Below are 13,399 nucleotides of genomic sequence, written 5' to 3'. Positions count from 1 at the left end.
CGTCGGGCTCTGGGCTGATGGCTCGGAGCCTGGAGCTTGTTTCCGATTCTGTGTCTCCCTCTCTCTCTGTCCCTCCCCCGTTCATGCTCTGTCTCTCTCTGTCCCAAAAATAAATAAAAAACGTTGAAAAAAAAAATTAAAAAAAAAATAAACAAGCCAGCTGCAGGGGATGGCAGGGGGAAGAACTTCTGGAGATAAAAATATAATACTTAAAATTAGAAACTCAATAGATACGGTTAAAATAAGCCTTTAAAAAATTTTTTTAATGTTAGGTATTCTTGAGAGAGAGAGACAGAGCATGAGCGGGGGAGGGGCAGAGACACAGAATCTGAAACAGGCTCCAGGCTCCAAGCTGTCAGCACAGAGCCTGATGCTGGGCTCAAACTCAGGAATGGTGAGATCATGACCCGAGCTGAAGTCAAGACATTTAACCAACTGAGCCACCCAGGTGCCCCTAAACATGAGCCTTTAAAAGCAGCTAAAGACTTAGTGAACTTGAAGATCTATCTTCAGAAATTAGCCAGAGGGCAACACAAGAAAAAAGTGATATGAAAGAAAGTTGAACTAACATGGAGAACAGAAAAGGTCCATTGTAGATCTAATCAGAGTTCCAGAAGGAAATGATAGAGAAAATGGGAAATATGTAACATTTAAAGAGATAGTGATTGAAAACTATATAGAACTAATTAAAACAAAACAAAACGAAAAACAGTTCTCAGATTTAGATTTAGGAAGAAAACAGAAAAATGGAAGCAAAAAGATAGTAGTATCTTCAAAGTGCTGACAGAAAATAAGTGTCAGTAAAACCAGTATTTCCAAAATAAGGATGAAATAAAAATATTTTCAAGCAATAATTTAAAAGTGAGAACATTTACAATGAACTAATCCTAATTATAAGAATTTCTATAAGCTCTACTTCAGGTAGAAAGATGATCCCACAAGGAAGAAGACTGACCTACAAAACAAAGTAGTAAATATGGGTATAACTAAAATGAAATAGGTTACTTTTTTTTTTTATTTTTTTTTTCAACGTTTATTTATTTTTGGGACAGAGAGAGACAGAGCATGAACGGGGGAGGGATAGAGAGAGAGGGAGACACAGAATCGGAAACAGGCTCCAGGCTCCGAGCCATCAGCCCAGAGCCCGACGCGGGGCTCGAACTCACGGACCGCGAGATCGTGACCTGGCTGAAGTCGGACGCTTAACCGACTGCGCCACCCAGGCGCCCCGAAATAGGTTACTTTTAAAACTAATATTGTTTTGGGGCACCTGGGTGGCTCAGTCAGTTAAGCATCCGACATCAGCTCAGGTCATGATCTCGTGGTTTGTGAGTTCAAGCCCCGTCTATGCTGATAGCTAAGAACCTGGAACCTGCTTCAAATTCTGTGTCTCCCAATCTCTCTCTGCCCCTCCCCTGCTCACGCACTCTCTCTCTCAAAAATAAATATTTTTAAAAATAATAAAATAAATAAATATAAAAATGGTATTATTTTTAAAATGTCATTTACAGTTAAAACTAAAATATTGAACAGACATTTGTAAATTTGTATGTGACTGGAATTAAAGCATTCTAAGTTCCTTGTAATACTCTGACGGAAGCTATAAATATTAATTAGACTTAGAATTTGCTATGTTGACTATGCATGATAAAGTTTCTATACTAATCACTAAAGGAATAGAAACAGTGTATAGTTTTGAAACTGAAAAGGGAAGAAAGAATGTGGGGTGGGGAAGTAATCTTTCAATCCAAAAAAGAAAAAAAAAATGAGGGGGAAAATGGGCAGGATGAATAAAGACAAAAAATAAGATGGCAGAAATAAATCCAAATATATCAATAAACACAATTAATAATTGGACTCAACTCACCAGTTAAGAAAACATATTGCCAGAACACACGAAAGAAAAAACAGAATCCATCTATTTCCTGTTTACCAAAGAGACAGCTAAAACATAACGTCACAGAAAAGTTGAAAGTAAAACAATAGAAAAAGGTATACTAGGAAAATACTGGCCAAAAGGAAGCTGGTGTGGCCTATATTAACATGAAAAAAAACACTCTCATTAGGAGATATTTTAAAAGGCAAAGGGCCAGAGGTTCACTAGGCATCATTAAAAGATTCAATTTGGGGTGCCTGGGTGGCTCAGTTGGTTAAGTGTCCGACTTCGGCTCAGGTCATGATCTCACTGTGAGTTTGAGCCCTGCATCGGGCTCTGTGCTGACAGCTCAGAGCCTGGAGCCTGCTTTGGATTCTGTCTCCTTCTCTCTCTGCCCCTCCCCACGTGTGCTCTGTTTCTCTGTCTCTCAAAAATAAATAAATGTAAAAAAAAAAATTTTTTTTGATTCAATTTTCTAGTAAGATATAAGAATTCTACCTGTTTGTGGCTAATAACACAGCATCAAATATATAAAGGAAAAGTAGGCAGGATTATAAGGAGAAAATGAGAAATATCAAATCAAAGCAGGATGTTCAATTATACCTCTCTCAGAAATTAATGAATGACACATATAAAACTCAGAATAAAAATAGATTTAAATAACACAATTAACAGTGGTGCCTGGGTGACTCAGTCGGTTAAGCGTCTGACTCAGTTTCAGCTCTGGTAATGATCTCACGGTTTCAGGAGTTTGGGCCCCACGTCGGGCTCTGCACTGGCAACACAGAGCTTGCTTGTGATTCTCTCTCTCTCCCTCTCTCTCTGTCCCTCCCCAACTCACACTGTCTCTGTCTCCCTCAAATAAATAAATAAACTTAAAAAAAAAAAAACCAACACAATTAACAAGTCTGATCCAAATGGACATGTTATATGTAAAACACATTTATAAAGACTAGACATTCTTTCCATGCACACACAGGACAATTACCAAAAAATGATCTTGTAATAGACCACAAAGTAAGTATCAAGAAACATAACATACAGACCCCATTCTCTGAACCATAGCACAGGTAAGCTGAAACCAGCAACAAAGAGATAACTTAAAACATAAGCTAGGAACTTGTACTTTTAAGCAATGCAGGTGCCAAAAATAAATAGAGCGAAAATCAGTAAACACTGAACTGGAAAACTAGAAAATAATAACAACAACAACAAAAACAGTCATCAAAACCTGTGGGATGCATTAAACAGTACTTAGAGGGAATTTTATAGTCTCAAATGTTTATATTAGAAAAGAAGAAAGTTTAAAAATCGATGAACTAGACATGGCACTTAAGAGGTTAAGAATAAAATAACCCTCTCCCAAAAATAAAAGGAAGGAAATGATAAAGAAATTAATAAACTAGAAAACAAGGAAACAATAGAATATCAACAGAGCTAAAAATTGGTTCTTTGAAAAGATTTTTTAAAAATCTGACAAATTCTGGCAAGAATAATAAAATAAAACCTTAGGAATTAAAAGGAACATAAATAAAAGAAGGAAAAAATTGAAAAAGTAAAAGGTTATTGTGAGAAATGGTATGTCGATAATTTTTAGGAGGAAATGGATAAATTCCTATAAAATATAAATCACCAAAAGTGACTCACATAGAAAAAGAAAACCTCAAAGGTCCTATAAACATTTCTTCACATTCTATCGGCAATTTAAAATATCCCCAGGAAAAATACTTAGTCTAGACAGCTTTAGAAATGCATCTACCAAACATTTAGGCAACAGATAATGTCAGTCTTTGTCAAGAGACTAGAAAAAGAGCATGTATGCCCCCAAGTCATTTTTTAAGATTAGTATTATGTAGCTACCAAAACCCGAAAAAAATAGTATCAGAAAAAGAAACTTCAAGCCATTATCACTCACAATAATTGATGCAAGAAAATTTCCTAAATATTTGCAAACTGAACCAGCAATGAACAAACAAAATAATAACGCTAATGATAATGATAATAATAATAATGTATTGTGACCAGGATAGATTGTTTCAGAAATGCAAAGTTGTTTCAGCAATTAAAAAAAAAAAAATCCTATTAATGTAATTCACCACATTAATAGATTAAAGGAACACCACATTTACAGATCAAACAAATTATATAAACACCTTAACAGATACATAAAGAACATGCAATAATGTTTCACATCATTCATGATAAAAACTCTTAGCTAACTGGTAATCATTCACCTGAAACACCAGTGGTGTAACATAAAAATATTCACTTTTAAATTAGAGCAGATAAGAATACTCTCTATTATCAGTTACATAGAATATTGAATTGAATGTCCTCACCAGTGCAATAAGGAAATAATAAAGAGAAAAAGAAATTGAAAGTACACAGAAGAATAAAAACTGTGATTAATCACACATTATATGACCAACTACACAGAAAACCCAGAAAAATTATCCAATCAGTGGGATTAATAAGAGAATTTAGCAAAGTTTCTGAATATAATGTCAGCATATGAGAATAAATTTCATTTATATACAAGCAAAAAATTATTAGATAATGTACCTTTAAAATCCAAGTAAAAATACAATAAAGCATACAATTACTAGAACTAAAATCTAATAAAAGTTGTACCACACTTTTTTGGGAAAAAAATATAAAATTTATAGAAAAACATTAAAGAATACCTAAATAAATGGAGAGAGATCATATACATGTTTAAAAGACAATATCATAAAAATGCTTTCCCCAAATTGATCCAAAAATTCACTCAATCACAAATCACAACAGAAGCTGACAAGCTGATTGTAAAATTGACACGGAAAAAAATAATAATAAAATAAAATAAAGAAAATTGAGATGGAAAAAGCAAAGGACAAGAATAGCAATGACACTCTTAAAAATGAATGAGGTAGAATATTTCCTTTACCAGGTATAAGACAGTGGAGTATTAGTGCAGGGAAAGACCAATGGAACAGAATAGATAGCCACAAACCAACCCACACTTTTATGGAAACCTGATATATGACACAATTGTCATTACAGATCAAGAAAGGATAGGTCATTCTGTGATGACATGAATTCACCGGTTACCTACATGGGAAAAAATAAAAAGAAATCCAATCTCTACTTCACACTTTGCACATAACACAAATCAATGCCAGATGGAATAAGGACTTAAGTATGAAATAAGCAAGATTTCAGAATTTTAGAATTGTGAGGACAAAATGCAGACTAATATCCCCTTTTGAAAAGAAAGTTTAAACAAGGCAGAGAGGGAAGGAAGGAGGGAGCAAGGGAAAGATGAAGTAATAGCCCAAGAGATCCAAAATATAAATGACAGGAATTTCAGAGGAAGAGGGCTTAAAAATGACTAGAAATTAAGGAAACTAACCGAATAGCAGAATTTTTGAAGAGCTGATTCTTTGGATGAAAAACAACCATAAAAGTAAAAAAGATAAGTAACATAAATCACAAAATTAGGAATGAAGATGAAAATGGGACAGATATAGAAATGTTTTTCCTTTATTGTAGTAATAAATACAAAGCCACGGTAATGTAATAAGCAATATCTGGGGACATCAAGCTACCAAACTGACAGAAGTAGAGAGTGATCAAAAACTCCCCTTCCCAAAAAGGTCCTGGGCCCAGTTTTATAAAGAAGTGCAGGGCAGTAGATGCATCTTACAATTATATAAGGTATGCATTCCTGAAAATCTAGAATGCAAAATTCACATAACAGCACCATTTTCAAGAAAAAATAAGTATCCTACCTATCAGCTACACCATAAATACAATTTGCTTGGCTGCCACCTTCTAAATTGCATGACTGTTAATCATTTTTCACATTTAGGTTGATTCATATTACTAGACATCTTGTACATAAAACAAGACTATTAAATGTTTACATCATGAAATTGCCAACATGCATAATTCAGATTCATAGAGTGGCTTTAGTGTATTTTCAAACCTTTAAGAAACAGTAATTCCCATGCCATAGAAACTGTTCAAGAGCACAGAAAATGAGAACACCTCAAAAAAGTATTTATGAAACTTATAATTCTGATGTCAAAACCTAACAAAGACCACTTAAAAGTAACACTTATTGGGGCGCCTGGGTGGCTCAGTCGGTTAAGCGTCTGATTTCGGCTCAGGTCATGATCTCACAGTCCGTGAGTTCAAGCCCCGCATCGGGCTCTGTGCTGACAGCTCAGAGCCTGGAGCCTGTTTCAGATTCTGTGTCTCCCTTTCTCTCTGACCCTCCCCCGTTCATGCTCTGTCTCTCTCTGTCTCAAGAATAAATGTTAAAAAAAAAAAAAAATTAAAAGTAACACTTATTAATAGACATACAAAAATACTAAATAAGTAAGAGCAAATCTAACTCATAATATAGACTAGAAGTTCTTTCAAACTTGCCCTTACCGAGGATCAACAAACACTATGCTTTCCCCCTGCTAACAGTGTAAGGTGCAAAGCCAGCTGAGAGCCTGCAGCTAACCTAGTATGCCCACTATGGCACCCACCGGGGCGCTGCGTGCTTAAGAGTCACTGTGCTGGTTCTCAAACCTGTTTATGCCGTTGTACTAACAGGGTAATTAGATCAGTAAGTCAATATTACAAAAACATATAAAATTGAATTTAAGGGGCACGTAGGTGGTTCAGTCAGTTAAGTGTCCAACTTCAGCTCAGGTCATGATCTCAAGGTTTGTGGGTTCAAACCCCACATTGGGCTCTGTGCCGACAGCTCAGAGCCTGGAGCCTGCTTCAGATTCTGTGTCTCCCTCTCTCTCTGCCCCTCCCTGCTCACGCTCTGTCTCTCTCTTTCTCTCTCTCTCTCAAAAACAAATATTTTTTAAAAAATCCTTTTTAAGAAAAACCATCTATTCTAGAATATGAATTTAATGATTTTTTTAACTCATGAAAATTAAGTATGAGTGAGATTTTTTTTGAAGTTTTTATTCAAATTCCAGTTAGTAAATATGCAGTAAAATATTAGTTTCAGGTGCACAATACAATGATTCAATCAGTGAATTTAATTAAATAGGTGGTGGGGGGTAAGGAGTGCACCTGTTGTGATGAGCACTCAATGTTGTATGAAAGTGTTGAATCATTAGTGGGATGTTTTTAAGGGAAGGTATGGGAAGGAGGAATCCTAAATTTTTAGAAGGACTCCACAGTCTGGTTTTTCTGCAGGTATCATTAAAATCTCACCAAACTTTAATAAACCTACAGGAAAAATCATAGATAATGCATTTTGGATGTGGCTTATACCAGGAGGATGACAGGACGACACTCTAATAGCAGATCCAGATGGAAGGAGGCCTTGGCACATGTCAAATGATTAGCATGGGAAGATACACAGATAGGGTCAGAAATAAAATGTTTATGGTGTGTACGCATGAATTTTAATCAGTCCCATTCAATCACCTTTTTCAATTAGCCAACCAACTACCTGTCGTGATTGCATCGGATCAGAGAACTTCAATTATAGGAAATTATAATACCATGACCAACTGACCGATTCAGATTTATCCCGGGAATGCACGAAAATTATACATCATATTAATGGAACAACATCAAACAAAATAATCATCTTGATAGATGCCAAACAGCAGTGGATAAAGTTAAACTCCTATACCTAATTTTTAAACTATTAACAAACTAATAGTAAAGGGCACAACCTTGGCAAAATCAAGAATATCTATCTTAAATTACCAATCATTATCATAACTAATGGAAAAATGGTAGAAGCTTTTCATTAGAATCAGTAACTACATATGTTTGCTCACTAGCATCGCAATTATCAAATGTTATTCTGGAAACAGGAAGAAGGTATACTTATTAGAGAGATAGTGACATATTTATTGCTGTTTGAAGAAAACAATCTTACCTGCCTGGAAAATCCAACAGAATCAATGAACAACTCTCAGGATTGATAAAGGAGCTCACTAAAGAGCATGTTTCACAGTATACATACAAAATATTGTCTCCCTATATTCTAATAATAAATAGCTAGACCCAATCATTTTTTTAAAAAGATATTCCCTGTAGAGAATAAACAAAGGCTATAAAATGCCAAGGATTAAATGTAACACAAAATGGGCTAAAACTATCTAAAGTAAACAAAAATAACTCCTCTAAGAAACAAAATATAATACACAAGTGGAAATTAAAACTAAAATTAAATGGGGTGACTGGGTGGCTCAGTCGGTTGAGCATCCAACTTTGGTTCGTCATGATCTCTCACTTCGTGGGTTCAAGCCCCTCGTGGGTCTCTGTGCTGACAGCTCAGAGTCTGGAGCCTGCTTTGGATTCTGTGTCTCCCTCTCCCTCTGCCCCTCCCCTGCTCGCTCTCTCTTGCTCTCTCTCTCTTAAAAATAAATAAATGTTAAAAAAAATTTTAATTAAAAAAAAATTAAATGTCCAGTGATACGGGAGTGGTAAAACTTTATGGATGGCTATATAATGGGATTACATGTAGCCATGTTTTTAAAGAATATAAAGATATGGAAAAACATTCATGATATACTTTTAAGTAAAAGAAAGTGCAGATTACAATATGATTCCAAATTTGTTTTTAGACAAAAGTATGCACACATGCATAAAAGATATCTAAAAACGTGGGCACATCAAAATCTTTTTTTGTAATTTTTTTGAAGTTTATTTATTTATTTTGAGAGACAGAGAAAGAGAGTGGGGGGGGCAGAGAGAGAGAGAATTCCAGCAGGTTCCGCACCGTCAGTGTGAAGGCCCGTGAGGGGCTCGAACTCCTGAACCGTGAGATTATGACCTGAGCCAAAACCAAGAATTGGACGCTTAACCAACTGAGCTACCCAGGTGCCCCATGAGCACATCAAAATCTTAACTGTGATTATCTCCAACTGGTAGGAATACAGGTGGTTTTCACTTTCTGCTTTACACTCTTTTGTTTTCTGTATTTTCTACAATGGGTACATCAGAAAAAATTTAAAAAATATATTGCCTCTTCCTAGAAATCCATAAGATGCCTACTACAGGAATCCCTCCCCCTGACAGCATGAACAGAATTTAACAATGGGCGGGTTCCATCTCTTAGGACTCCCCCAGCAGCTCAGGAGCTGCTCTGGCCCTCAGCATGGGACTTCATGAGTACAGGGTGAAGGCTAAACGCCCAAGTCATCTTCCTGGAGGGACCCATGACCCCCCAAGATGACACCAAGGAAATCAGCCCAGCTGTAGACTGTGGGCCCCAGCATACTTCTTAGAATCTGCTCAAGACAACCAAGGTTCCTCAGTCACACTTTCACGCCTCTGGGAGGGGCAGAGAAAATCAACCTGCCATTGCCCACAGAAGCTTCTCGTGTCCTGTTTTCCGGTGGTCAGGATCTAATTTAGAGATTTCCCTGTTTCCACTGGCCCATGTGATCCCAACCAACCCTCTAGCCCTCAAGCAGGTAAACAGGATTAAGGTAAATCCCAAGATGCACTAAGAGATAACTCAGGGATGTCTGTTTCTGAGAACCTTCCCTGAGCTTGCCCCCCACCTTCCACCACTACACAGGGCAGGTAACTGTTTTCTGCTGGGCCTCAGGAAATACAGTCGACACTTGAGCAACATGGGCTTGAACTATATGGGTCCACCAACACACAGATTTTTTCAATGAATACAGTACATACAGTACTGTAAATGTATTTTCTCTCCCTTACGATTTTTCTAACATCATTTTCTTTTCTCTAGCTTAGTTTATTGTAAGATATATGTACAATAATATACAGTACATAATACATTTAACATACAAAATATGTTATGTTATGACTATTTATGTTATCAGTAAGGCTTCTGGTCAACAGTAGGCTATTAGTTCAGGTTTTTGAGGGGTTAAAAGTTACCGAATTTTCTACTGTGTGGGGGCTGGTGTCCCTAACCCCCACATTGTGCAAGGGTCAAATGTACTTCCTTTCTTTCCTTCCCACTCTCCTTCCTCTGTTCCTTTCCTTAACTCCCTACCCCCTCCCCCAGCCCCCCAGGGAAATCAAAGAGCCCACAAATAGGTAAACAATACATACATGAGGACTGGATGGAGAGGATGCCATGTTAGTGGGGGCAGAGCCCGACAGACCATCTGCAAGCTACAAATTAAACACTCTGGTTAGCAACAGGGTTAGAGAAACCACTTCAGGGAAAACTGGACAGCCCCCAAGGACATAGAGCTCTCCAACCAGGGAGGCTGCAAAAGTTGTGGAAGGAACACGTGTTTTGGAGTTGGATAAGACTGGGTCCAAATCCTGGCCCCATTGCTTTATCAGCTGCATGACCCTGGTCAAGCCCCCTGACCTCTCTGAGTCGGCATCCCCATCCAGAGAATGGGCACAAAGCCCAGCTCATAGGGCAGCAACGAGTATGGAGGAGATGCAGGCCGCACACACCCAGCACAGGTGAGGCACGCAGAAGGAGTTCAGCCAATGCCTGTCTCTTGCCCGCATTCTCACTACCCTTGGCACCACTGACTCAATGCCTTCCCTGCCTTTCAAACTTCCCCATCTCATACATACTCCAAGCTCCCCATCATCCCTGGTGGTTTCTTCTAACAGCTGAACTACACCAATCCCTGCTTGGGCATGGTTCCTAAGCTAGTACCTGTTTCTGAGTCTTTTCTATTCAAGGACAAGAACCAGGGCATCATATGGCTTCCCTGAAGCCTATATAAGGGGGGGCTTTATGAGTCTTATAGTCCAACAACATGCCATTGCTATATTAAAGAGAACTTTCTGCATCCTCTTCTGGCTTTGGATCCTTGTCTGGAATCTTCTGGTACTGTGACTCAATACTTTATTGTGTGAATCCGTGCGTTACAGGGCCCAGAGGGCCTCAGGGGTCAGGACTGGAGACAAGTGAACACTACAATGGTCCCAGAGAAGGTGATGGGGCTCTGGGTGGATGAGTATTAGTCTAGGTAGACAAAGACAGGAGATGCATTTCAGGCAGAGAGGATAACAAGTGCAAAGGAGCAGGGGCGCCTGGGTGGCTCAGTTGGTTAAGCATCTGACTCTTGATTCCGGCTTAGGTCATGATCTCTCAGTTCATGAGTTCAAGCCCTGCATTGGACTCTGCACTGACAATGCAGAGCCTGCTTGGGATTCTCTCTTTACCTCTCTCTCTGCCCTATCCCCACTTGCACTAGCTCTCTCTATCTATCTCAAAATAAATAAATAAACTTTTTTTTTTAAGTGCAAAGGGATAAATGAATAAAATACAGCACATTCAAGAAAGCAAATGGCTCAGCTTTGGAAGGCAGGCACTGGGCAGTGGGCAAATAAGGCTGAGGGGCTCAGGAGACCAGCAGGGACACAGACACCCACGGTTAAGCCCTCTCTGCCTTTGAGCCCTGAATAGGGGGCTCTGAGAGACGCCACAGGAGGCTGAGCCCCAGGCAGCCCTCCCCTCCTTGGCAGAAAAAGCCTGGGAGACACATTCACCTGGGGGTCAGAAAGGGCTCAGGAAGGACAGGATGAAGATGGCTGAGACCTGGAGGGGAGTCTTGGAACCACAGACCCGTCCCTGCTTTGTGAAGAAGGCATCACCGAGGGGGACCCTAGCCTCCCCTAAACTAGTCTCATGGCTGTTCAGAGCTAGAAGCACAGGCAGGAGGGCAGAATGGCCGGTGGACACCAGGCCAGGCCGCTGGATGGTGCTGGGGTGCTGGCCACATGTTGGTGGATGCGGTGTGACCCCTGGCATAGACTGGATGAACTCCACACAACCCGCCCCCCCCGGCTGCCTCTGCCCCTCCTGCTCTCATCCTGAGCCTCACAGAAGCCTTATTGTTATTTTTAATACAGTTTGTTTTTAGAAAGGTGAGAGGGAAACCGGCAGTTCACCAGAGCAAGAGGGAGAAAAAATAAAGCTAAACATAGTGCTCCAAAGATCTGGTCCAGCTTCCGAAATTACACGTTCTCCTTTGGGACGTGGGCATAATTTGCCGCTCCAGTTCTGGGAGCACGTTGCCACCTTCACAGCATCCCAGAGACTATAACTGGAGTGGCAGGCTCAAAATGAGCCCAAGCTAGGAAGCCAGGGAGCAGCCAGCCTCAGCACCCCACCCCACAGCATGGGGAGCAGGTCTTCAAACCTTCTGATGCCTTCTCCACACCAGCCTCCAATACCTGCCCACCTCACACACACACACATACACACACTCACACACATGCAGTCCCACTGCCAAGCCTCTGCTCCCACTCCTCTGCCCACCAGGAAAGTCCTCCTCTCCCCTCTGCTGTTCTAACTCCACCAGCCTTCACAGCCTTTCTCTCATCTGGTCACCCCCTCCCCAGAAGCTTTCCTGATCACTTAGCCCATGCCGACCCACAGGGCCAAGAGAATCCACAATCTTCGTCCCTTGCTGATAAAGCATCTCACTGGAGACCAGCTACACACGTCTCATCTCTCCCAACTAGCGTGAAAATTTCAAGGTGTTCTTTCTTTATGCCTCTTCAACCTGCGCGTAGTCCCCACACCCACGCCTGGAAATTCTCCTTCTCTGGAGACACAGAGGAGCCCCCCTACCCAGGGTGGGCTCTCAGAATGATGGGCAAGAGTCACCCCTGACCGGGCGACTCCAGGGGCATCTCAGTGCCTGCAAGGTGGGTGATGTGTGGGGTAGGCAGGGACACCACCTCTACTCTGAGCTTCAAGACCCTCTGTAGGTGATGGGGGGTGGGGGGAGGGCTCTGGGTGTGTCCCACACAGTCTTTCTCACCACCTCTTCTTTTTTTTTTTAAATTTTTTTTTCAACGTTTTTTATTTATTTTGGGACAGAGAGAAACAGAGCATGAACGGGGGAGGGGCAGAGAGAGAGGGAGACACAGAATCGGAAACAGGCTCCAGGCTCCGAGCCATCAGCCCAGAGCCTGACGCGGGGCTCGAACTCACGGACCGCGAGATCGTGACCTGGCTGAAGTTGGACGCCCAACTGACTGCGCCACCCAGGCGCCCCCCCCTTCTTAATCAGAACCCCAAGAACCAGCTTCATGAAAAAGCGGGTTAGCAAACAGAGACCCCAATTTTGTTTTCAGGAGAGAAATGGGATCTGATTCAGAATCAGAGACAAAAAGAGAAGCCCAGGGGGAAAGGAAAGGATGGGAAGGATATGTTGGTAGCCGTTCACTCAGACTGTGCCTTGGTTGGAGATGATGCCTGTTTGCTCATAATTATCCTATATTTTCCAAATTTTATGTAATTAACATGTATTTGTAACCAGAGAAAATTAAGAGATCCTTTTTAATTTTTTTTTTAAGATTTTATTTTTGAGAGACAGAGTGCGAGTGGGGGAGGGGCAGAGAGTGCCGGAGACAGAATCGGAAGCAGGCTCCAGGCTCTGAGCTGTCAGCACAGAGCCCGACGTGGGGCTCGAACTCACAAACCGTGAGATCACGACCTGAGCCAAAGTTGGAGGCTTAACCGACTGAGCCACCCAACTGCCCCAATATATAAAAGCAGAGCACTAAATGGAATGAAATAACCTCTGTGCCCCCTCTTTGAGGATATAC

At 40.5% G+C, this 13,399-nt stretch overlaps 1 protein-coding gene across 25 annotated transcripts in view; it reads right to left on the bottom strand.

Annotated features, from left to right (window-relative positions):
- DYSF (dysferlin) overlaps window positions 1-13,399 on the bottom strand; it is a 225,478-nt gene that overhangs the window by 49,236 nt on the left and 162,843 nt on the right. For 16 of the 25 annotated variants that reach the window (XR_007150698.1, XM_047851369.1, XM_047851376.1 and 13 more), the window contains one exon: window positions 9,920-9,982. The exons of the other annotated variants lie outside the window; for them this stretch is intronic. Coding sequence is in view for 15 of the 16 variants with exons in the window: in XM_047851369.1 (XP_047707325.1) it covers window positions 9,920-9,982 (63 nt within the window). In the remaining variant the exon portion in view is untranslated. The remainder of the gene's footprint in view (window positions 1-9,919; window positions 9,983-13,399) is intronic. 25 annotated transcript variants of the gene reach the window in all.

This window comes from Prionailurus viverrinus, chromosome A3 (genome assembly GCF_022837055.1).
Source record: "Prionailurus viverrinus isolate Anna chromosome A3, UM_Priviv_1.0, whole genome shotgun sequence".
Classification (NCBI taxonomy): Eukaryota; Metazoa; Chordata; class Mammalia; order Carnivora; family Felidae; genus Prionailurus; species Prionailurus viverrinus.
This window is presented reverse-complemented; position numbering and strand designations above follow the sequence as displayed.